We start from the raw sequence: 26017 nt of genomic DNA, 5'->3' as shown, positions 1-26017 counted from the left end.
CAAACGGAACAGAACCAGGGTCCGGGGTTCTTTTCAATCCCGGCACGGACCAAAAGCATACGGAGAAGGCACTCCGGGATGTGCCTCTCCCATGACGAAAAAAGACGAACACGTACACTGAGGCGGCAGCCCTTGCCGATGAAGATTCTATCGGGTCAATCCGGTACGTACAACCGGCTGCCATGGGATTGAATATAAGTTTGTTAGTTGTAAATTAAAACTGTAGGTAACCGTAAGCTCTTTATTAGGAGTTTTCAATATTCGTAACAAGTTTACCTTAGAGCCAAATTACAACAATATGTAGTTAAATGGAGGTGATCCAAACGATCGCAAATTCCAAGAACGAGTAACTAAAACTTCAAAATGGAGAAAGGTGTAGGCAATAACGATTAGGAGAAAGCACCAAATCCTCGGTGAAATCTATGTAAAAAATCCTACAATATTCTAACCAAACAGAGCATAGAGTCTAACGAAAATGAAACGAATTAGGGTTGCCGACATGCAAAATAAACGGTTACAAATTAACCAAATAAACGATTCGAAATTACAAATCGATTTTAAACAGCCCAAATTGGATGATATGGACTTGGAGGACATGTGATTTCAACGGGACGGCCCCTCAAGCAAAACATCTATTGGAAACCAAGTTGAGAGATTGGTCGTTCGTTCAACAAGCTAGCGACGATTAGTGAACTTCGTACGCATTTCGAACGTGAAATTGCAGCAGTATCGTTCGAAAACCGTCGAAAATTGGGTTTAGCCTGTGGTCTTCTATACACCTGCAAGAGAGCTATTGGCAAAAGATGGGGGTTTAAACCGCGAGTCATGCATTAGGTATATACTGCAGTTTTCAGACATATAATGCTATATGGTGTTTTGGCTTGGTGGACGGCGCTTCAAAAGTCCACCTACTGTTCAATACTCAGCTGGATCCAAGGATAGCTTGTTTGCTGCATACAGCTGCACTGAGGACGACACCATCTGAATTGAATGCTATTGACTTCTTGAACCTCTAGAGGGTGCAATTCTCATCCGATTTGGCTGAAATTTTGTACAATGTCTTCTCTCATGACCTTCAACATACGTGTCTAATATAGTCTGAATCGATCAATAGCTTGATACAGCTCCCACATAAACCTATCTGCCGATTTTGCTTCTTGAGCCTCTACAAGGTGCAATTCTCATCCGAATGAACTGAAATATTACACAATGACTTCTACAATGTTCAGCATTCATTTATGATCCGAATCGGACTATAACTTTATATAGCTACAATAGCATAACAGTTCTTATTCAATATTCTTATTTTGTCTAAAAAGAGATACCGCGCATAGAACTCGACAAATGCGATCAATGGTGGAGGGCATATAAGATTTGGCCCGGTCGAACTTAGCACGCTCTAATTTGTTTTGACTTGCCACCACTGTACCAAACTGTTCTCCCGATTATACTTTTTGAGCCTCTAGAGGATGCAATTCTTAGCCGATTGGGCTGAAATTTTGTAGAACAACAACAACTTCTCCTATGACCTCCAACATACGTGCCAAATATGGTCAGAATCGGTCTAAAGCCCGATTATACTTCTGATCTCCCGATTATACTTCTTGAGCCTCTAGAGGATGCAATTCTTAGCCGATTGGGCTGAAATTTTGTACAACAACTTCTCCTATGACCTCCAACATATGTGCCAAGTATGGTCAGAATCGGTCTAAACCCCGATTATACTTCTGATCTCTCGATTATACTCTTTGAGCCTCAAGAGGATGCAATTCTTAGCCGATAGGGCTGAAATTTTGTACAACAACAATAACTTCTCCTATGACCTCCAATATATGTGCCAAGTATGGTCAGAATCGGTCTAAAACCCCATTATACTTCTGATCTCCCGATTATACTTCTTGAGCCTCAAGAGGATGCAATTCTTAGCCGATTGGGCTGAAATTTTGTACAACAACAACAACTTCTCCTATGACCTCCAACATACGTGCCAAGTATGGTAAGAATCGATCTAAAACCTGACATAGCTCCCATATAAACTGGTCTCCCAGTTTAACTTCTGGAGTCCGTAGAGGTTGCAGTTTCTACCTGGCTTGGCTGACGATCGTCTACACGTTGACTTCTTCTATGACCTTGTGTACACGTACCAAATATGGTCTGAATCAGTCTGTAACCTGATTTAGCTCCCATATAAAACGATCGCCCTATTTTAATGTTTGAGCTCCTGTTGCGACTCGCAACAATTGCCCGTAGTATGGTCAGAATCGTTTTATAACCTGATTTAGCTCCCATATAAACCGATCACTAGGTTTGAATTCTTGAGCCCCTAGAAGATGCAATTGTTGTCCGATTGGGCTGACATTTTGCACCTAGTATTTCGTTCGGCTTCCAACACTCGTCCCATGTATGGAGCCACCGTAGTGCAGAGGTTAGCATGCTCGCCTATGACGCTGAACGCCTGGGTTCGAATCCTGGCGAGACCATCAGAAAAAAACTTTCAGCGGTGGTTTTCGCCTCCTAATGCTGGCAACATTTGAGAGGTAATATGCCATATAAAACTTCCCTCCAAAGGGGTGCGCACTGCGGCACGCCGTTCGGGCTCGGGTATGAAAAGGAGGCCCCTTATCATTGAGCTTAAACTTGAATCGGACTGCACTCATTGATATCTGAGAAGTTTGCCCCTGTTCGGTTCATAATTTAAATTTTTGATTGATTTGGTAGCCATTTGGTGGGTTCCCAAGATTCAGACCGGCCGAACTTATCACGTTTTTACTTGAGTTTATCAAAATCAACTCAAAAATGTTCAAAAATGGATTTCTCTTTTCCAATACTCGTATGCTAATTTTCATAAATGCAAAACAGATTAAATATTAATAAAGATTTAATTGAGGAAAAATGTGACTGTCAACATGATAAACAACAATTACAATTAACACAACATTTATGGTGTTACTGTCTTCTACATTGTGCAGCCCCAACAAAAAATAGAAAAGCCTTCCTTTCTCCATTGGTATTGGCCACATTATTTCTACTTGATTAGCATAAATTAGTTGTTTACATAGGCATTTTTGTTTTATTTACTATTTATAACAATGCAAGGCACGATTTTGCTGAAGTATGGTCTTATCAACTGCAATGGATGCAAGGCATCGTGCAACATAACCAGAGGTGGTAGTAGTCTGCCGCTTGCATGTTAGTCTAATGTCTGGCAGCAGGGTTTTTGCAACGCCAGATTCCACAAATCTATGGTTATGGATGAGGAAGACAAATAAACGCAGATGTGTTAACCATCATCATAGCTTGCTATGAAGAGAAAACCGCGATCTTTTGTTACATAGAGACAGTTAGTCAAACATTAACCATTGATGCAACCAACCAGGGAACCGCATAAATATTTATGAGTTTGAGCCTATGATGACATGGCTTCATTCAGATGACAATGAAAAAGTGGTCTACAATGATGAGGAAAGAGTATTTCTTCAAACATTTACTAGGGGTTTTTTTTGTCTTTGGCTGCTTCAAGCAGAGGTGGTTAAACTGTTGGAGGTTTGTTTTTTTCTTTTTGCCTAATGGAATATGTTTGCAATTGATACTTAAGGGGAAGGAAGTAAGGTTGTCTGTCGGTCTGCATCGCCTATTGAGTGTATTAACATTTATTTATTTACCTTGCTATTTGTCATTGTTTGTCTTCGCTTAACTAATGCTTTCTTTGTTGTAATTTTTTTTTTCTTTCCTCTCTTTTTGTTTCCAGAAATCCCAATTGGTGGCGTAGACGTACCACACTGGAAAGATGCCTAACCTTGGTCTCGATTTTTGCCTGCATTGCTGTTGTTGGTCTTGTTGTGGGTTTGACTTTTGTTTTGCTTTCAAATCAAATGGCTGAAGGTAAATAAACTTCAATAGAGTCAATCACTTTTTAATTTATACGTAAAACGACTTAACGAATTGATAAAAGGGAGTTGTAAGTCAAAGATATTCAATTGCAATGCTCTCTAAAAGAATATGCAAAGCTTTTGTATGTGTGCATACTATTGGGTTGCCCAAAAAGTAATTGCGGATTTTATAAAGAAAGTAAATGCATTTTTAATAAAACTTAGAATGAACTTTAATCAAATATACTTTTTTACACTTTTTTTCTAAAGCAAGCTAAAAGTAACAGCTGATAACTGACAGAAGAAAGAATGCAATTACAGAGTCACAAGCTGTGAACAAATTTGTCAACGCCGACTATGTGAAAAATCCGCAATTACTTTTTGGGCAACCCAATATTAAGCTGTAATAAAATAATTGAAGGTGTTAGTTTAGTTTCACCTGGTAGTGGCTTCAAATTGGCCTGGCTTGGTAGGTAAAAGGACGACGGCTGTCGTTGGCCTCCCAGTTTCTTCAAGCATAGTAACAACTATATCAGAGTAGTGGTTAACATACAGTCATTTGTCTATTACACCTAGGGGTCACATCCTGTTACTTGTTATACCCACCACCGAAGGATGGGGGTATTTCATTTTGCCATTCCGTTTGCAACACATCGAAATATCCATTTCCGACTCTATATAGTATATATATTCTTCATCAGCGTAAGAATCTAAGACGATCTAGCCATGTCCGTCCGTCTGTCTGTTGAAATCACGCAACAGTCTTTAACAAGTAAAAGAGTGCTAAAGTCGGCCGGGCCGAATTTTATATACCCTCCACCATGGATCGCATTTGTCGAGTTCTTTTCCCTGCATCTCTTCTTAGGCAAAAAAAGGATAAAAGAAAAGATTTGCTCTGCTATTAGAGCGATATCAAGATATGGTCCGGTTCGGACCACAATTAAATTTTATGTTGGAGACCTGTGTAAAATGTCAGCCAATACGAATAGGAATTGCGCCCTTTGGGGGCTCAAGAAGTAAAATAGAGAGATAGATTTATATGGGAGCTGTATCAGACTATAGACCATATACCGATTCAGACCATAGTAAACACGTATGTTGATGGTCATGAGAGGACCCTTCGAACAAAATTTCAGGCAAATCGGATAATAATTGCGACCTCTGGAGGCTCAAGAAGTCAAGATCCCAGATCGGTTTATATGACAGCTATATCAGGTTATGGACCGATTTGAACCTTATTTGGCACAGTTGTTGGAAGACATGATGATATACGTCATGCAAAATTTCAGCCAAATCGGATAGGAAATGCGCCCTCTAGAAGCTTAAGAAGTCAAGTCCCCAGATCGGTTTATATGACAGCTATATTAGGTTATGGGCCGGTTTGAACCAAACTGGGCACAGTTGTTGGATATCATAACAAAATACTTTGCTCAAAAACTTCATTAAAATCGGATAAGAATTGCGCCCTCTGGTGGCTAAAGAAGTCAAGATTCAAGATCGGTTTATATGGCAGCTATATCAGGTTATTGACCGATTTGAACCTAATTTAGCAAAGTTGTTGGAAATCACAGCGAAACACGTCGTGTGAAATTTCATTCCAGTCGGAAAAGAATTGCGCCCTCTAGAGGCTCATGAAGTCAAGACCCGAGATCGGTTTATATGGCAGCTATATCAGGTTATGAACCGATTTTAACCATACTTGGCACAGTTGTTGGCTATCATTTCGTGCAAAATTTCATTCCAATCGGAAAACAATTGCGCCCTCTAGAGGCTCATGAAGTCAGGACCCGAGATCGGTTTATATGGCAGCTATATCAGGTTAGGGACCGATTTGAACCTAATTAAGCACAGTTGTTGGAAGTCACAGCGAAACACGTCGTGGGAAATTTCATTCCAATCGGAAAAGAATTGCGCCCTCTAGAGGCTCATGAAGTCAGGACCCGAGAGCGTTTATATGGCAGCTATATCAGGTTATTATCCGATTTTAACCATACTTGGCACAGTTGTTGACTATCATTTCGTGCAAAATTTTATTTCAATCAGATAGGAATTGCGCCCCCTAGAGGCTCAAGAAGTCAATACCCAAGATCGGTTTATATGGCAGCTATATCAAAACATGATCCGATATGGCCCATATACAATACCAACCGACCTACACTAAACACTACACTACACACACTCAAGCGGCTAGCTTTAATCCTTCGAAAATTAGCGTGCTTTCGACAGACAGACGGACGGACGGACATGGCTAGATTGACACAAAAAATGTAACGACGAACAAGAATATATATATTTTATGGGGTCTCAGACGAATATTTCGAGTAGTTACAAACAGATTGACGAAATTAGTATACCCCCATCCTATGGTGAAGGGTATAAAAATTGAGATATTGAGCTGAAACTTTGCACCGATTCTTAGGCCCATAAAAACCACATTTTTTATCAGATTTTGCTGATATTTGGGACAGTGAAATCTGGTCCAGATCGGACCAGGTTTGGATATAGTTGCCATATGGACCGATCTACCGTTTTAGGGACTTAGGCCCATAAAAAACACATTTATTATCCGATTTTGCTGAAATTTAGGACAGTGAGTTGTGTTGCGCTCTTCGACATCCTTCTTCAATTTGGTCGGTGTAGATTTGGATATAGCTGCCATATAGACCGATCTCTTGATTTAAGGGTTGGGGCCATAAAAGGCGCATTTATTGTCCGATGTAACAGAAATTTGGGACAGTGAGTTAAGTTAAGCCCCACAATATACTTCTGCAATATGTAACAGCTCAGTACTGATTTGGTTATAGCTGCCATATAGATCGATCTCTCGATTTAATGTTTTGGGCCCAAAAAAGGCGCATTTATTGTCCGATGTCGCCGAAATTCAGGACAGTGAGTTGTGTAAGGCCCTTCGACATCCTTCTTCATTTTGGCCCAGATCGGTCCAGATTTGAATATAGCTGCCATATAGACCTATCTCTCGATATAAGATTTTGGGCCCATAAAAGGCGCATTTATTGTCCGATGTCGCCGAAATTTGAGACAGTGAGTTGTGTTAGGCCCTTCGATATCCTCATTCATTTTGGCCCAGATCGATCCAGATTTGAATATAGCTGCCATATGACCTATCTCTCGAAATAAGATTTTGGGCCCATAAAAGGCACATTTATTGTCCGATTTCGCCGAAATTTGGGACAGTGAGTTGTGTTACGATCTTCGACATTTTTCTGCAAATTGGCCGAAATCGGTCCAGATATGGATATAGCTGTCATATAGACAAAAATCTCTATTTAAAGTCTTGGCTCCATAAAAGACGCATTTATAATCCGATTTCACTGAAATTTGACACAGTGACTTATGTTAGGCTTTTCGACGTCCATGTAGTGTCTGGTTCGGATCGGTTTATTTTTGGATATAGCTACTAAAAAGACCAATATTTTGTTATGCACAATTGAACAATGACTTGTACTTATAAGTATTTGGTCCAAATTGACCATAATTCAATATAGCTACTATGGGGCCTAAGGTATGAATTTTTCACCGGATTTTGGCGAAAGGTGGTTTACATTTATACCCGAGGTGGTGGGTATCCAAAGTTCGGTCCGGCCGAACTTAACCCCTTTTTACTTGTCTTTTAACCATTTTTTTATTTAGCTCAAAGTCACGAAGTTTTTGAGTTGGATCACAACCATTTATGCCTCCGAAGTAGAAGTAGCCATCACTTCGCTGGAGTTTGTTCGATGATCGGTCACTCGCGTGACAAGCACTATACTAGCATCATCATCTAATATCCTTCACAAACAATAGAACCTCTATACATCTTCCAATAACAGAATGCCTGTGTTTTAGTCCAACTCTATAGATTTAGACCTAGTTTGAATGCTAAGAATAAGATAAACGGTTACACTAAGAAATCTGTAAAATATGTCTTTCTGAACTCTGCTACTGACAAGCCTATGTCGAACGCTGCATCCATAGAGTTCTATAAATGAGTACTTCAGCTTTCTTCACGTTGCCTATCCGTCTGTCGTTTGCGTCTCAAAATAGTTCTCAAATATTTCTTATTGATGTAGTTTTAAGATTAATTTTAATGGATAGCCCATAATCAAGGTGAGCACACTGACTTATTTTAATAACCCAGCAAGGTTATGTGTAGGTGAAAATAGAAACTTTTGAGACCCAAGATCAGCTCTTTATTAGGGAAAGAAAAGGATAAGGAGAAAGTATTTCGGTTCGGCAGACTTAAACCGTTTGTAAAGGATATACCCAATACTATTGGTTGCCCAAAAAGTAATTGCGGACTTTTCATATAGTCGGCATTGACAAATGTTTTCACAACTTGTGACTCTGTAATTGCATTCTATCTTCTGTCAGTTATCAGCTGGTACTTTTAGCTTGCTTTAGAAAAAAAGTGTAAAAAAGTATATTTGATAAAAGTTCATTCAAAGTTTTATTAAAAATGCATTTACTTTCTTTTAAAAAATCCGCAATTACTTTTTGGGCAACCCAATATCTTATCATCGCCAACCACATTCCAAACGATAACATTCCCACAGATAGCTCTAGTTATTAACAAATTTGCTCAAGAAGATTTCATTTAGGAACAGAGGACACTTCTCTAATATCAACGAGTACAGTCCGATTAAAATTTTAGCTCAATTATAAGTGACTATTTTCGACGGGATTCGGACCCAGTCGTTCGGCATCTAGGCGGAACTACCAATCTCTGCGTCACAGAAGCCTTCGAGCTTTTGCGGGTAATGCTATATTGTTATAGCCGGTATCCTCCAATATCGGGAGATCTACAGCTGTTTGGTTCTTCTACGTGAGAGTCCCGACTCAGAGATACTGGAGTGCTGGGATCCTTGCGAGCACTTTACGCAACCACATGTCTCATTTTTGCCTTTAGATTTGTCACAGAATCTTACACAGGAAATCCTCTTCTCTTTCTTGGTGTCCTTCCCCAAACTGCCCAAGAAACTTGATGACCACAGCATCTCTGATAATTTTTATATTAGTTTCAACCTTGGAGAAAACTTCGAAGAACATAGACATCATGGTCAAGAGAATCACAAAGGCCCTGAATGTCTAGCTTGTGTCGGATATCTAGAATAGTCTCCAGTGCCATAGTGGGTGTGATCCTCATCGCTCTGCCTTTGCCAAGACAACATATTCTCTGGACTTGTTGTATGGTCCTTATGTTGCATTTTTTCTCCATAGCTGTCCACCAAACTTCTGAGGCGTAAGTAAGTATCACGCTTATGTAGAGCCAGTGGACTATTCTCGGACACAGACCCCATTTCGTGCCTATGGCCCGTCTACTTAGTGCTGAACATCTGTGAGCCTTCTCGGTACGCTCCTGAACACATCCAATTAAGTTTCCTATCCAAGATCACTCCTAATTTTTGGACCTTGTCAGATATCGAAATCGTTTATTGTAAAAACGTGATGCGTTAAAATGGCTCACATTTGTCTTCCTCTTGAACTGGCATATTTCTGAAAGCAGACTGGTTCAAACCCCTCCTCAGTCAGCATCCGCAATAGGTCATTTGTGGTGGTCACCCATAGGAGTGGCGATAAAATGCCACCCTGAGGCGTGCCTTGTTCCACTTTTTCCCTTATATTTATGTCATGGAATCCATAAATTTTATTCAGTCTGGATTCCACCCTGGCACCCTGGCACTGGTCTCAATGATAAGGGGCTTCCTTTTTAAAGCCGAGTCCGAAAGTCGTGCCGCAGTGCGACACCTCTTTGGAGAAAAGTTTTACATGTCATAGTACCTCACAAATGTTGCCAGCATTAGAAGGGGAAAACCACAGCTGAAAATTTTTTTCTGATGGTCTCGCCAGGATTCGAACCCAGGCGTTCAGCGCCATAGGCGGACATGATAACTTCTGCGCTATGGTGCCATCCAGTTTGTTGGATGTCCTACTCTTTATCATGGTTTCCACAATACGTTCCAAGGACGCAAGGCTTATAGCTCGGTAGGCCTTTGGAGTCGCATCATTTGCTTTGCCGGGCTTGGGTATAAGTACCATCTTTTTTCAGCAAACTTTAGCTTAAGATTGGGCTTGAATGTCTTTGCATTCAGTAAAACAGCCTTTTGGCGACAAAATCTTAACCCTTCGCTGAGTCTTTTTGATGAAAATTAAGTTCTGTTGTAACTCTCTATGTCTAATCTCAGTACGGCTGAAATCACTCCTTAACTGTAATCAAAGATAGAGAGTATGGAATATTTTTTTATTAACGACTTTGAATTCTTCTTTTCAGAACTTTCGCCCAATACTCCCACGAATTTACCATTACATGGATCAACGTATAAACCAACACAAAATCAAGTACCCACAACGCCCAACAAATATGATGAGCATAGCAAAAATACGGATACGGATGTGTGCTTAAGCGCAGAATGCATTCACACAGCATCGGCAGTTTTGAATAAAATGAAGCCAGAAATTGAACCCTGCGATGATTTCTATCGCTTTGCATGTGGCACATACATTGAGGAGACGAATATTCCGGATGATAAGGTGGCCGTAAATACTTTCTCCTTAATATCGGATAAATTGCAAGAGCAACTTAAGGATATTGTGGCCGAAAAACGTCCTGAAACGGATCCCAAACATTTCAGATTGCCAAATGCCTTGTACAGGGCTTGCATGAACAAAAGTAAGAATGGGGGGGAGTAGAATTCATTAAGGTGTTGCTTGACGCTTGAACTCTGTTTTTTTTTGTTTCTTCGTTTAGCCTTGATTGAGTCAATGGGAGCCAAACCCATACAAGATATTGCTGCAGGCTTAGGCGGTTGGCCTGTAATTGTTGGCGATTCTTGGAACAGTGACAATACATGGACCTGGCAAGAAACTGTTAAGAAATTCCGTCGCTTGGGATTCAGCATGGATTATATTGTAGACTTCTCCATTGGAGTGGACTTGAAGAACAGCACAAAACGTATTATTGATGTAAGTTCATCTAAGCTAAAGGTAAAAACAACACTCAACTCAACATGTTTGTCTTTGATTATAGCTGGATCAGTCGTCTATTGGTTTGAGCCGCGAGTACCTGATCAAGGGTTTTAATGAGACCCTTGTTAAGGCCTACTATGAATATATGGTGGATATGGCTGTACTCTTTGGAGCTGACAAGGATAGGGCCACCAAGGAATTGGCAGAATCCTTGCAATTCGAAATGAATTTGGCTAATGTAAAATATCCTCCCCTAAAGTGTTGGCTAGTCTTATTTCTTTTGTTTTTTTCCCCCATTTTAGATCTCTTGGTCCAATGAACAGAGACGTGACTCGAACCAATTGTACAATTTACGTTCCATTAAACAAGTCCAGGAAGCCTACCCCTATGTCCAATGGTTAGACTACATTAAGGCTTTGCTGCCCAAGGCTCTCAGTGAGGATGTCACTGAGGAGGAGATTATCAATGTCTCGGTGCCCAGTTTCATGGACAAGTTGGGTGAATTACTGAATAAAACCGAAAATCGTATCATAGCCAATTATATGATGTGGCGCATTCATGCCTTCTCGGTGGCATTCTTAACCGAAGATTTCCGCAAGAGACAATTGCAATATGCCACCGCTTTGACAGGACGTCAAGAGCAGGAGGCCCGCTGGAAGGAGTGTGTGGATATTGCTTCGGGAAGGTAAGACATTGCTGTCATGTGATTTTTTTTTTAAGGATTAGTGCATGGAACAGTGAAAACATTTTTGCATGCAAGGTTTTTGTGTTTCTTTTAGCTGGTGTTGTTATTCCTTTGTAATCTTTTGTTTTTTTCTCACATCCTTAGGGTGAAGTTCTTATGAACTTGGCAAGTGTTAATCACCTAATTGCGTAATGTTTGCGTTTCCTGAAATTGTTTTATTGCATCATTTTAGTTGGTTTTGTTGTTGTCTTCAGTTTTCTAACGATTTTCTTGTCATTTTTGGTGTGCATTTTGGGGTTCTCTTTGAGTGCGTTTGTGTGTGTGTGTGTGCGTGTGTGTTTTTGTTGTCCATATGTATATATGTGTATATGCTATTATTTCTTTTCTTTTCTATTTTTTTCTTTATGTCTCTCTTCCATATACTCTTCCAGCGATGAGGATGATGATACGTAAGATAAACATATTTCATATATCTGTCTTTCTCAAAAGGCCTGTATACGATGTGTGTCCTTTTTATGTTGTTTTTGTTTTTGTTTTATATCACCTGCCAAACTAATGTTCACAAGTTTTTAAATCACAATTGTTTATTTATTTTTATTCTAATTCACCTCACTGACCTTTGTTGACCTTTGAATAATTTTGTGGCTTAACATCAAGTTTGAGGTTTATTCGAATTTTTGGTTCATTTTACAAAATCGTTTTTCTCCCACTGTTTGAGGATAAGAATTTGAAGTTGCAATGGCTTATAGACTCTGGGAATCTAAAAAGATGGGTTTTACAGAGGAACTCCTCCAGCAGGTATACTGTCTCCTCTACTTTGGAATATAGCCACTAACAATATATTATTGTCCTTGGAAGAAAAAGGTGTAAAAGTGGTTGCGTTTCTGATGGGATGGCTATTGCGGTTGGGGGAAAGTTTCCCAGCACTCTAGGAGATATACTTCAGGAAGCTCTACGTACGGCGGTCGAAGTGGACTACCAAAAGTGGTCTAGGTATAAATCCGTGCAAGACAGAAGTAGTTCTTTTCAGTAGGACATACAAGTTGCCTATAGGAGCACCTGTCTCCTTGGGAGGAGAGAATGTTTCATTTACAGAAAGCGCAAAAAAAACCTGGATGTTTTGCTGAACAGGAAATTGAACTTCAAATCCAACATTTTGGAAAGGGCAAGAAAGGCCACTCTTGCCCTATACACCTGCAAGAGAGCCATTGGCAAAAGTTGGGGGTTTAGAACGCGCGTCATATACTGCAGTTGTCAGACCTATAATACTATATGGTGCTGTGGTCTGGTGGACGGCACTTCAAAAATCCACCTTCTGTTCAGTATTCAGCCGGATCCAAAGGATGGCTTGTTTGTGCATCACAGCCACACTGAGGACGACACCATATGATGCAGTGAAATGAATGCTACACCTACTACCTCTGGACATTGTGGCTAGACAAATTGCTACGACCACTGCTGTGAGGCTAAGGAAGCTTTTTCTTTGGTCATGCGGCGGCAACGAACACTGTGTTATCGTTGATACAATGCCCGATGTTTCAAGCAGTGTCGATTACACACTGCCTGAGCCGCTTTTTGATACAAAGTATGGTACCACTATTCGTGTTAGAAACGATTGGGACTATAAGATCCCAGGTAAGAGAAGGATGGTTCCACACTAGACGACCAGGTGGGCTTTGCTCTGTACTCTGAAGAATTTGGTCTAATCATATTGCGAAGATTACCTGTATCAAACGGAGAACCTTGCCATTAAAGAAGTGGGGGAATAGCTTAGATATAATATCAAAAAGACAACTGGCACAAATATCTTCTCAGACAGCCAGGCAGTCATTAAATCTCTGGAGAACGTATTTCTGAACACAAAAAACCGCTCTTGACTGTCGCAGATCTCTCAACAAGATGACTGAACAGTTCAAAAGTCAATCAATTCAATATACCTATCGCGTATCATGTATTGGGTATATACTGCTGTTGTCAGAACTATGATGCTATATGGTGCTGTGGTCTGGTGGACGGCACTTCAAAAATCCACCTACTGTTCAGTACTCAGCCGGATCCAAAGGATGGCTTGTTTGTGCATCACAGCTACGCTGAGGACGACACCATCTGATGCACTGAATTGAATGCTACACCTACTGCCTCTGGACATGGTGGCTAGACAAATTGCAACGACCACTGCTGTGAGGCTAAGGGAGTTTTCTCTTTGGTCATACGGCGGCAACGGACACTGTGTTATCCTTAAAACAATGCCTAATGATTCAAGCAGTGTCGATTACACACTGCCTGAGCTGCTTTTTGATACAAAGTATGGTACCACCATTTCTGATAGAACCGATAGGAACTATAAGATCCTAGGTAATAAAAGTTACATACGGATGGTTCTACACTAGACGACCAAGTGGGCTTTGCTGTGTACTCTGAAGAATTTGAATTGAACATATTGAGAAGATTACCCGATCACTGTAATGTGTATCAAACGGAGATCCTTTCCTTTAAAAATGTCATAACGACAACTGGCATAAACATCTTCTTAGATAGCCAGGCAGCTATTAAATCCCTGGAGAACGTATTTCTGAACACAAAAAAAAAACGCTCTTGACTGTCGCACATCTCTCAACGAGATGGCTGAACAGTTCAAAATTCAATCAATTCAATATACCTACCGCGTATCATGTATTGGGTATATACTGCAGTTATCGGATAATGCTATATGGTGCTGTGGTCTGGTGGACGGCACTTCAAAAATCCACGTACTGTTCAGTACTCAGCCGGATCCAAAGAATGGCTTGTTTGTGCATCACAGCCACACTTAGGGTGACACCATCTGATGCACTGAATTGAATGCTACACCCACTGTCTCTGGCTACACCCACTGTCTCTGGAATGCTACACCCACTGTCTCTGTAGTTCCGATAGGAACTACAAGATGCCCAGATAATAGAAGTTACATAGACTTCTATACGGATTCCAAACTAGACGACTAGGTGGACTCTGGTGTGTACTCTGAAGAACTTGGAATGATCATGTGGAGGAGGTTACCCGACCACTGTAATGTGTATAAAACGGTGTTCCTTGCTATTTAAGAAATGGGGGAATAGCTTAGATATAAAGTCAAAAAGACAACTGACATAAATATCTTCTCAGACAGCTAGGCAGCCATTAAATCCGTATATCTAAAATCAAAAACCGCTCTCGACTATCGCAGATCTCTCAACGAGATGGCAGAACAGTTCAAAATTCCTCTATTCTGGGTGTCGAGCCACAGAGGCATTCCAGGGAATTGTAAAGTAGATGAGCTTGCGAGGCTGAAGCTACGTCACTCATTCCAGGAGAACTGAAATTTGTGGGTATGCCTCTGGCGATATGTAAGCTAGGGGTTCTGGATCAGGCCCGAAGGGCAATGAAAGATAGATTGAGGGTTGTGAACATGCCAAAATTTTGTGTCCAAATATAGACTTGATTTTTGTTGTTCTCGTTGTTTTGTATACGGTTGTGTTTTTTGGCCGCTCCTGATTGTTTTGCTGCAAAGTCAAGCTATACGTTCATACACATCACTATAGGCGCTTCAAACTATAATACAACCTTGGCTGTTTCATCGATGACGAAATTGGTCCTTATTGAAGAATAGTTCTACGCAATTTTGCATTTATTTTTTCATCTTATTTGCAAAAATATTTCTAAATCACTGGAAGGCGCCCACATTTTTCACTAACACAAGGAGTAAAATACAAACAACAGCTGGACTGCTCTATCAAACCTATAACTGCCGGACAAATCGATAATCATCATACAGCTGGTAAAAGAAATAATCGTTATCGAAAAACACAGGGTGCACTGCAATACTAAATGAGCAGCAAGCGCACTCTTTTATCGACATCACCTGATCATAAAGAACATACACCAAAAAAATACGCGCCGTCCCTAAATATGAGTGTAAGCAGTCAACAAGACGTGTTTACATGGAGCAAACTATGCGAAGTCCTGGACGACAAATTGAAGGGTGTAGCAAAGAAAGAAGATCTGACGGATATCAAACATGAAATTGAAGAATTAAAACATGAGAATTCTAAATTAAAGGAAGACATAAAGAAATTAACAAACCGTCTAGAACTAGTTGACCAGAAATCGAGAACCACAAATATCATGGTGAGTGGACTATCCTGTAATAATATCCCGGCCGCAAAAAAGAAGCTCGCCGACATCTGTAAAGACGTGTTGAATGCAGATGTTACCGTCACATACACCAAAATGCTATCCTCTGGAAAATCTTTTGTGTTTACACTAGGTACCGCCAGCGAAGTCCAAAGGGTTTTAAATGCTAGAAGTAACCTTAAGGGACAAGCAATTTTTATTCAGAAGGATTACACTGCAGCTGAACAGTCTATTAGATACAATCTCAGGCAAGTTAGCAAAGTAATATCTAAGCATAAAAAAGATGTAAAAGTACGGCTTGGTGAATTTTGTATCTACATCAACGATAAACGCTTTACTTGGTTCAATGGAAAGATACGTTCTTCCGCTACAAACGATGTAAAATTTCTAGAAGATATATTAGCTGAATGCGGTTTTAGTTGTGAGGTTGTTTGCAACGAAAACGTAGTATTAAATAAAAACGATAACAATCCTTATGTACAATAGCTAGCTGATTCGTGCCATATAATAGCTTATAACGTTTGTAACCTTGAAAAATCGCTAAATTTTGGAAACTTTATAACCTTTTTAAATAAGTTTGATATTTTCTTTTTGTTTGAAACCCATGTTGTTGCTAATAAACAAACTTATTTCTCATCATTTTTTCAAAATTATTGTCTACACTGGGTTGAAGCAATTAAAATACATAAATCGGGTCGTGCTAGTGGAGGTTGCCTATTCGGTTACAAAAGAGAAATGAAAAAGAAATACAAGCTAAACTTTACCGAATGCAATAGCCATACAATGCTATCTGTGAATATTGACGGAAATTTATTCCAACTTATCCCGACCTATCTGAATAGTACGAGCTGGAAGAACGATGCAGATAAGTTTGTATCATTTTTGAGCAGTCTAAATCCAACCAGCTTCTGTATTATGGGAGATCTAAATGCAAGAATAGGTGAACAACAAGTCCTGGACGAAAATATAATCAGGGACCAACCTCATATAAATGTAATTAGGTGCTCTAAAGATAAGAATATAAATACACAAGGGAGACGGCTTTTGAATATGATTGAGGACATAGGTGGTATTGTGGTAAATGGAAGGACTTTAGGTGATTTGGATGGAAAACTTAGTTTCTTTGGTGTAATGGGAAGCTCATTGATAGATTACTGCATTTGCTCATCTGATTTGTTGCAATATATTGAGAATTTTGCAATACTTGCTAAGCCGTTTTCAGACCACATGCCCATCTGTCTCCAGCTTAAAATCCCAAAGCATTCTAGCAATGTGACTAAACAGAATGATACTAGAAGACTTTATTGGAGCGATAGAAATATGACTCAATACGGGTTAAATCTGGGTAACACCCCAGTGAATGGATACTACCGTGCAGATATGTCTGTGGACGACATGATCTGCGGTATAACGCAAAAGATTAGACAGGCACATGTCAAAAACACAAACAGGAAATTTTTTGAGCCTAAACAGCCGTGGTTTGATTGGACATGCTTCCGTTTGCGCTCAGTAATGCGCAGGAACCTTAAAGCGTTTAGGGCTCTCCATACTGATGTTAATAAGAAAAGATATTATTCATCGAGAACCAAGTTTCAAAGACTATGTAGCAGGAAGAAATTGGAATATTATAATGAGAACCTCAGAAGACTGGACAGAGTAACGAGTAGCAAGGATTGGTGGAACTTGTCGAATTCATTGAAGAATAGATCACAAAATTCAAAAGGAAATCTTAATGCTGATGATTACATGGTACATTTTAAGGCATTACTACTTAACCGAAAGGAATCCGAGAACATACACTGGTGTTTGCCTTATTACGTCGACCCATTCCTTGACTCTCCCTTTGAACTGTGTGAACTATTTTTTGTTATTAAAGGGCTTAGAAGAAATAAGTCTCCAGGGCTGGATGGAATCCCTTATGAGTTCTATAAATACGCTCCTCGCAATTTTCTAGAAGAAATATTGGCTGTCTTCAACACTATATTCCTTAATGAAAGGATTCCGTTATCTTTCAGAGAATCTACCTTGATACCGTTGTTTAAAAAAGGTGACGTTAACATTGCGGCTAATTATAGGGGACTTTCACTTCTAAACACTAACTGTAAGATCTTTAACTCTTTGCTTTTGAATCGGATATCTGCTTGGATAGAAAGAAATGACATTCTAAATGAGTTCCAGTCTGGGTTCAGAAAAGAGTACTCCACGCTTGACAATATATTCAATCTGGTTAACATTGTTAATTTGAATAATTTGAAGAACAAGGCTACCTACGCTTTCTTTGTAGATTTCTCATCTGCTTTCGATCTGATCCCCAGAAACAGCTTATTTTATAAATTGTCAAGCTATGGACTCTCTACGAAGATTGTGCGGATATTGCAACTATTGTATGAAAATACTACGAGTAAAATCTGGGACGGAAATGCATTCTCAGATTACTTTTCGGTGGAAACAGGAGTGAAGCAGGGTTGTACACTCAGCCCAGTACTGTTTTCTTTATATGTTAATGACTTACCCGATTCTTTACCAGGAGGTGTGAACGTAGCAGATACTAACATTAAAGTTCTTTTGTATGCAGACGACATTGTCATTCTGTCTGAAACTGCAGGAGGGTTACAAGATATGATTAACGTTCTTGAGGAGTATTGTTTGACATGGAGTCTGAAGGTAAACCTTGCCAAATCTAAGATACTTATTTTCCGGAAGGGCACAAGAGTCGCTAGAAACTTGAATTGGCGGTTTGGGAATCAGAATATCGAAATTGTGAATAGTTACACTTACCTTGGTGTCGAATTAAGTTACAACTTATCTTTTAGAAAACATCTTCAGAACAAGCTCACTGCGTCTAAAATGGCGATAAATTCTACTTGGTCAAGATATATTAATCACCCAAAAATATCGAAGGCTAATAAACTTAAAATTTTTGAATCGTGTTCAAAGTCTATAATGTGTTATGCCGCAGAAATTTGGGGATGTGTAAGATATGAGGACGTGGAGAAATTGTTTAGATTCTTTATTAAGAAAATGTTATATCTGCCTAACAATACGCCTAACTACATGTTATATCTGGAAACTGGATTCAATTCACTTTTCTGTTCTACATTGAAGACACATTTTTGCTACATTGACAGAGTACTCCAACTAGACTGTCGACGATTACCACGTATTCTTGCGCTGAAGATCATAGAACTGAATATGTCTTGGGCAGAAGAATGGTCCAATATATGCCAATCTCTGCAATTTTCTTTGCACTACAACGCGACACATTTACCCTCGTACTGGAAAGAAGTTATAGAACTACTTAAATCAAAGGAGAGATTAGATTTTGAGGTTAGGGCAAAAGGCTCACAGTTCCATGACCTTTACCCACAGCTTGAATACACCAGGATACCGGAACTCACTGCGAACTTATCTTCACGTGCTACAAGTATCATTGTAAAGGCTAGAGGCGGGTTACTTAATTTAAATGCTAGATCTTTCAGAGACAATACCGATGGCGTTTGCTCAATTTGTAACACAGACGAAACCGAGAACACCTTCCACTTTATCGGCTCGTGCCCAATATACACAAATCTCAGAATTATTTACTTTAATAAGCCCACACTTAATGTAAACGAAGTAATAAGCATATTGAATGGCACGAATTTTTTATCTCTATACAAATATTCAGAAAATTGTATTAAATATAGAAACTTTATACAAAATGAATTTAACTTTTAAAATAGCACTTTCTCTTTTTTATAGTCTCCAATATGTAAACAACTTTATATAACATAGATTAACATACTATAATCAGCCAACCTTTGGTAATATCAATGAATTATATGGCTAACAGCATTCTTGCTATGCCAGCTTTATAGATTTACAACAACACTGAATCTCAAACCTCTATCATTGTGTACTCAAAAATCTATTAATAAATAATAAATAATAATATAATAATATAGACTTGAAGAGGTCAAATACTTTGCTGTCGCTGGCTAAAACAGACGTTTCAGTCATTGTGTCCTTCACGACAGATCACTGTCTGATCGGAAAAATGCTGATAGACTGAAGTTTGCAAGTAACGACTTTTGCAGAAGCTGTGAGGACATCGAAGAAGAAGAGACTTTAGAACACCTTCTGTGTGTTCGTACCGCACTGGTGATCAGAAGGAGTTTCACTTAGATTCTCATTTCTTTGAGAAATTGTTTGATTTAGCGGATGTGAACATTTGCAAGTTGTTGAGATTTTCAAAGCAATCTGGATGGTGAAACGGTAGGAATTAGAAAGTATCTTCTTTTTCGTGTTCCTGTGGTATCAAAATGAACGATAACGACTAAGTGAGTTTTATGTCAGACTGTTACCTAAACCTTACCTAACCTATGCAAATGCAAATGCAAATTTTGCCCATGAACATTCCACTAAGGAACAGGGGCAAACTTCTCACATATCAATGAGTTCAGTCCGGTTCAAGTTTTTTAAGCTCAATGATAAGGGGCCTCCTTTTATAGACGAGTCCGAACGGCGTGCAACAGTGCGACACCTCTTTGGAGAGAAGTTTTACATGGAGAGGAAAACCACCGCTGAAAATTTTTTCAGATGGTCTCGCCAGGATTCGAACCAGATGTGCAATCGCTTCAATCTTCTGCGCTCTTTCTCCAATCTCTGGTCACTCCATCGGAATTTTGCTCTTCCTTTTTTGCGTTTTCTATTATGGTCGCCATCAAAGACTTCTTCGATGAATCTTCTTCAGTCATTCTTGCAACATCATCTAGCCAAAGTGTCCAGTGAAGCGTTTAACTATGTTATAGTCGTCATACAGCTCCTACAGCTCGTAGTTCCTACTACGCTTATATTCTCCATTAACGCAGACTGGTTCATATATCTTACGAATGATCTTTCTCTCAAACACCCCATGTACTATCTCATCTGCTTTTGCAAGTACCCATACATTAGCACGGCAAGTATCAGTCTCTTGTGTAGTGTGGTTTTCGTCTGTCGAGAGCTGGCTTTGTTACTGAACTGCTAGCGTCTATTACCAAATATTATCCTTCATTTTATTTTAAAACTGGCGGTGCCGAAGTAGATAAAATTGTTGACTATCTCAAATTTTTTGTTGTTGGTCGGGTGTTCAGAATTCCCAATACCTTCCACTTTGTTTTATCTTCATTTACTGTCATTTACACTTCCGTGGATTCCCTTTCGTTACTTCGAAGGTACTAGTTCTAGTGTCCGACTGATATTATCGATGTCGGCGGCATAGGCAAGTAGCAAATGTTCTCTTGTATGTAGTTTATCATGCGTGTTCCCATCTGTATGTCGTATAATCTTCTCCAGCAGGATATAAAAGAGATCACACGCAAGATAAAACCTCGCTTGGTATTGAACGGTTCTGAAAGGTTTTTTCCTTTCAGCAAGCGCCATCTTCGTATAAGTTTTGCAGGAATCTTAAATTCAGACATGGCTTGAAATACTTGTAAACGTATAGGGCGTCGAGGACGGCTTGTAATCAACGAAAGGAACATTAGGTATTGATTTGTCCTTCTCGGGCCTTTTCTAGGATTTTACGCAGTGTGAATATCTATTTAACAATGGATTATCTAGGTCTAGAGCCACATTGATAGCGCCCAATTATTTCGTTGGTTTTAGATTTTAATCTTTTTCTGTAGAGTATCTTGTATGCGATGGAGTATAGATTTATTCCTCTACAGTTTGCAAAATCTGTTCTATCTCCTTTCTTGTGTACGGGATATAGTATGCTAAAGTACCGAACATCGGGTTAGGGTTCTTCTAACCAGATCATGCAGACGTCTGATGCATACGCCTTTTCAACATGCCACTTCTGGCCTTAAATAGTTATACGGGCAACCCATCGGCTCCTGCTGCTTTATTGTTTTTCAACTGGGTTACTATTACGTGGACCTTGTTTCGACTATGTAGTACACATTCCATACAATCATCAGGTTGTATACACATCGAATACTAGCAGCCGGGAAAAGTTTTCTTTCTGCAGTTGGCACATACTGCCTTGAGGTTCCAATCATCGGATATCTAGAAGAACTCTAGCCAGATTGCGCAGGCGAGCTGATGCATACGCCTTATTAGCATGTCGCCACCGTTCTTAAAAAGTTCAACTGATAACCCATCGGTTTCTACTGGCTTATATGTAGTTTATATCTATTTTAGAATGTGATAATTAATAATTTCTGCTACGAAATCTATGAAGGCGTCAAATTAGCAGAATTCGTCGCCTCTGGTTTTAAATAGTTAAGCGGGCAACCCATCGGCTCCTGCTGCCTTAATGTTTTTCAACTGGGTTACTGCTACGTGCACCTTCTTTCGACTAAGTAGTACACACTTCATACAACCATCAGGAATTCGTTCTGTTGTATACTCATGACCATCACCATCGGATACCAGCAGCTGGGAAAAGGGTTTCTTCTGTAGTTGGCACATACTGCCTTGAGGTTCCAATCATCGGATATGCGTTCTTCTAGCCAGATTGCGCGAGCTAATGCATATGCATTTTTAGCGTCGCCTCCGTTCTTAAATAGTTCAACTGATAACCCATCGGTTCCTACTGCCTTATAAGCAGTTTATATATATTTTAGACGCCTTTATAGAATTCTGCTTCCAAATCTATGAAGGCGTCAAATTAGCAGATATGATGTTTTTTCTTACTTAATGTGGCCTGATAACATCTGTGATTCGTCGCCTCTGGTCTAAAATAGTTATGCGGGCAACCCGTCGGCTCCTGCTGCCTTATTGTTTTTCATCTAGGTTACTGCTACGTGGACCTTCTTTCAACTAAGTGGTACACATTCCATACAATCATCAGGGATTCGTTCATGACCATCACCGTCGGATAACATCAGCTGGAAAAAGTGTTTCTTCTGCACATACTGCCTTGAGGAACCAACCATCGGATATGCGTTCTCCTAGCCAGATTGCGCAGGCGAGCTAATGCATATGCCTTATTAGCGTGTCGCCTCCGTTCTTAAAAAGTTCAAATGATAACCCATCGGTTGCTACTGCCTGGTTGTTTTTTATATCGGGTTACTGCTACCTCATTTTGGCTGGGCGCTATACATTGTACGAGTATACCATCATCAGGGATTGTATCTTCGTCGCCATCCTTGGACATTAGCTGATAGGAAAAATGTTATTTTCATATCCCAACCACACTATCTGTATCAGTAAGCAGATTTACTTCTTCGTCTCCGCAGCAGTATGCGCCTGTACCAAAGTCAACAGTGTGATGTTTGACTCTTTGGTGAAATTTGTGGACTTCATTCTGACTTCAGTACATGTCTATTTGATCATACTCACTCCTTACCAGTTCCCTCTTCTTTCGGTCTATCTGTGGACGTTTCTCCTCCCTACACACTTTCTGTATGTTACCAGATTTTCTTATTTGTCTCTGCAGGAGGATGTGTCTGTACCAAAGCCATAGTTTTGAAGTTTAATTCTTTGCTAGAATTTTCGGACTTAATTTTGGTACCTGACATCTCTATTCGCTCACTCTCAGGTCTTTCAATTTCCTTCTTCTTCTTGGCGAAGAAAGGTTTCTCCTCTCTCCTTTTCTCCTTTGGTGCGTTGCTATTGCCTGTAAAGTTGCTCTGTGTGTCAAATTCTTGGCTTGAGTAGCCTTTTGACCCTCCTGGTCATACCATGGATTCCTTGGCGGAGGCTTTTGGTACCCAAGTATGGACGTTGGGACTCTTTCCATGGAGTGTGCAATGGTTTGCCATTGCGCTACTATACTACCAGGACAGGCAGTGCTTTTTTCAACCAATTGGGTGAGCCGAGGTTAGTATGCCGTTGCCATCTGTTGTGTTTGCAGCTTTCCGACGTACGGATTCTGTGCACTCTAAGAAATGTGTGAGCCTTTGCTGCAACAACGTAATCATCCGAATCGATTTTCGTCCCTCGGATAGATCGTACTGGTCGGATTGCTTTCATCTATGACAACAATTTTTATTTGTTTTCTCGTGTTTTGATCGGTTGACAGCCATGAGGCTGTGTGAATCCTTGGATGTTGGAATCGGTTGCTGCTAACTACCATGTTCTTTGGTGCGGCGAAGCCTATTGGCCTCCATCCATTATCGAGGGATCTTCGTGCAGGCTACATTTTGTGAATGTTGGGCCAAAGATATTTTACTTCCCTATTTTTGCATTACAACTCCCAGAATGATTTCAATAACATGGGCGAGACGCTTCGTTGTTGGTCTATCAAAAAGATCGTTTCGCTTCTAAATGTGATTTCAAAAGTTAACATTTGCAATTGAACTTTAGATTGAGATTCCTTATGTTTTTCAGAACTTTAGCTTATCTGAAAACCATTTCCCCCCTTTATTGTTTTCTGGTTAATTTTTGGGTTCAACCATTAATCATGACTTTTACATGACTATCTGACTAAAAAATTCGGGTCTAGGTGTACCAAACAAGTTCGCCCGATTTTTTTTGGAATTTCAACAACATGCTGCAAAAATTATTGTTTATATTTTTATGTTTACAGGCCTTCTGGTCCAGAAAATGATCTTCGGTATTTAGAAATTTTAATTAAAATCTAGATTGTTTTTAACGATAGTCTAGAAATGTAGCCCATTACTATCATAACTCTCACTTTGTCTAAGAGCTTTGCGCAAAATTTTAGTATGCATTTCCTACATTAAACGGATTTTCCAAAAAAAAAATCCTCTTATATTTGCCAAAAAAATTTCCCCTCAAAACAAAGTTTCCTAAATTTCGAATATTTGAAGCTCTTATATAAGGTAGTCAATATTAGCATTAGAAATTTTCGTCATATATTCATCAATGTAGCTTCCATGCAAGTTTTAAGTGTAAGTTTTAGGTAGAGCATTTAAAAAAGTCATTCGTCATTAGCTTAAATATGCGTTGGTCATGGGGCTTTACCATTGCTCAAAAGAAAAATAACCTCTTCATACTTGAGATGTCCGAAATTGTTTGAAGGTATTCATAAGAACAACGGTGTGACCTTCGGGGCTTATCAATACGGACTACGAGCACACTTACGCAAAGTAGATTCCGCAAGTGATAGACAGATGTTGCAGTTTTTCTAAGCTAATGCCGGGCTTTTTTGGTTTAAAAAATTCGAACACTGTAATGGGGAAACGATATGAGACTTGAATCTAACCTTGAACCAACTCATGGTTCTAGCAAGTGTTCTCCATTGTTCTCTTAGAAAATTTCTTTTAAGATAAAATGTGAAATGTATTCTCAAAAATGTCGCATGCTTTACTGGGGGGATAACTACAGCCAAGTTTTGGACTCAGGCGTAAGGCGTGATTGGCGGAATTGGTAAACTCTGCCCCGAACAGGTAAGGTTAGGTTGAAAAGATGGTGCATATATTAATCCGCCCCATGCCACTATAGACATACACCTAAGCCAGTAATCGGCTTGTTGTGCGCTCTAAAAACTTAAAAGTAACCTCTAAACAGAAAATGTTAAGTTAGGAATTCCGTGCTACTTACAAAATCCTTAATTGTTTTCAATACCACTCCCCTAAGTTGGTTCATATCTGGTGTTCTATCTTCACCTAAGTGCCGGTATCTGTTAGACGCGAAAGCCGGGGAATGACAAAAGAAATGCTCCAACGTCTCATCATCTTCCCCACATGCCCTACACATGCTATAACTTGCCGCGATACCAATAGCTATACTGACATCCTTCTTGTTTCCTTTCAGTAATAGCCTCGTCTTTTCACGATCTGGATCACCCCATAGGATTTTCGCCGTCCTACCGACCGTTTCGCTGTTCCACAATATTGCATGCGCATTCGTCGCCCACTCCCTCAACTCGGACTGCGTCGACCCGAAAGGTATCGGGTTAACCAAGTTTATTGAAGGCAGTCCTCTAGCCTTCACCGCCAAATCGTCTGCCCTTTCATTTTCCCTTACTCCGTAATGGCCCGGCACATAAGAAGGCGTTAATCTTCTTCTTACGCTGGAAGATTGTTCGTGACCTTACCGTCCTGGTTGTTATTGCCCTTATGACAATTTTACTGTCGTTAAAGATGTTAACACTCGACGTCCTCGCGTTAGCACCACTCCACGCATCCCGTGATCATCCGGATTTCCGTCTGTACCGACCGTATTATGGTCAAGCAGTCTAAAACAGATCTCAGTCCCTGGGTTCTCAATATAGACCCCCAGGCCCACTCTGTCCTCTAGCTATGATCCATCCGTGTAACATGATTTTCCAGATGGCAATACAATGGTTCCGTCAATCCAAGACTGAGCCGATGGCAGCAGTGCCTTGCACTCTCCTTCAAAGTCAGGCATCCGATCGGTAACCTATTCCCTTCCATCCAGGTTTCCTATCGTCGCCTCGATTATACCGCCATGG

General features: G+C 39.9%; 2 protein-coding genes across 6 annotated transcripts in view; both read left to right on the top strand.

The window, feature by feature from the left end:
• The window catches only part of LOC106085849 (neprilysin-2), a 141541-nt gene that overhangs the window by 99897 nt on the left and 15627 nt on the right, over positions 1 to 26017 (top strand). For 3 of the 5 annotated variants that reach the window (XM_059362312.1, XM_059362310.1, XM_059362311.1), the window contains exons 3-8: positions 3749 to 3882; positions 10138 to 10536; positions 10615 to 10829; positions 10894 to 11070; positions 11135 to 11517; positions 24167 to 24193. In XM_059362312.1, the coding sequence (XP_059218295.1) occupies positions 3749 to 3882; positions 10138 to 10536; positions 10615 to 10829; positions 10894 to 11070; positions 11135 to 11517; positions 24167 to 24193 (1335 nt within the window). Of the gene's footprint in view, positions 1 to 3748; positions 3883 to 10137; positions 10537 to 10614; positions 10830 to 10893; positions 11071 to 11134; positions 11518 to 11948; positions 11967 to 24166; positions 24194 to 26017 lie in introns of all 5 variants that reach the window. The other 2 variants (XM_059362313.1, XM_059362315.1) reach the window with 2 other exon arrangements.
• LOC131994975 (uncharacterized) lies at positions 15219 to 16407 on the top strand. Its single transcript, XM_059362316.1, has 2 exons — positions 15219 to 15663; positions 15803 to 16407. The coding sequence occupies exons 1-2, from the start codon at positions 15364 to 15366 to the stop codon at positions 15830 to 15832; spliced, it is 330 nt and encodes a 109-aa protein (XP_059218299.1). The 5' UTR covers positions 15219 to 15363; the 3' UTR covers positions 15833 to 16407.

The sequence above is a fragment of the Stomoxys calcitrans genome, chromosome 2, assembly GCF_963082655.1.
Source record: "Stomoxys calcitrans chromosome 2, idStoCalc2.1, whole genome shotgun sequence".
NCBI classification, from domain to species: domain Eukaryota; kingdom Metazoa; phylum Arthropoda; class Insecta; order Diptera; family Muscidae; genus Stomoxys; species Stomoxys calcitrans.
The sequence above is the reverse complement of the archived record's forward strand: the minus strand, read 5'-3'. Positions and strand labels throughout refer to the sequence as shown.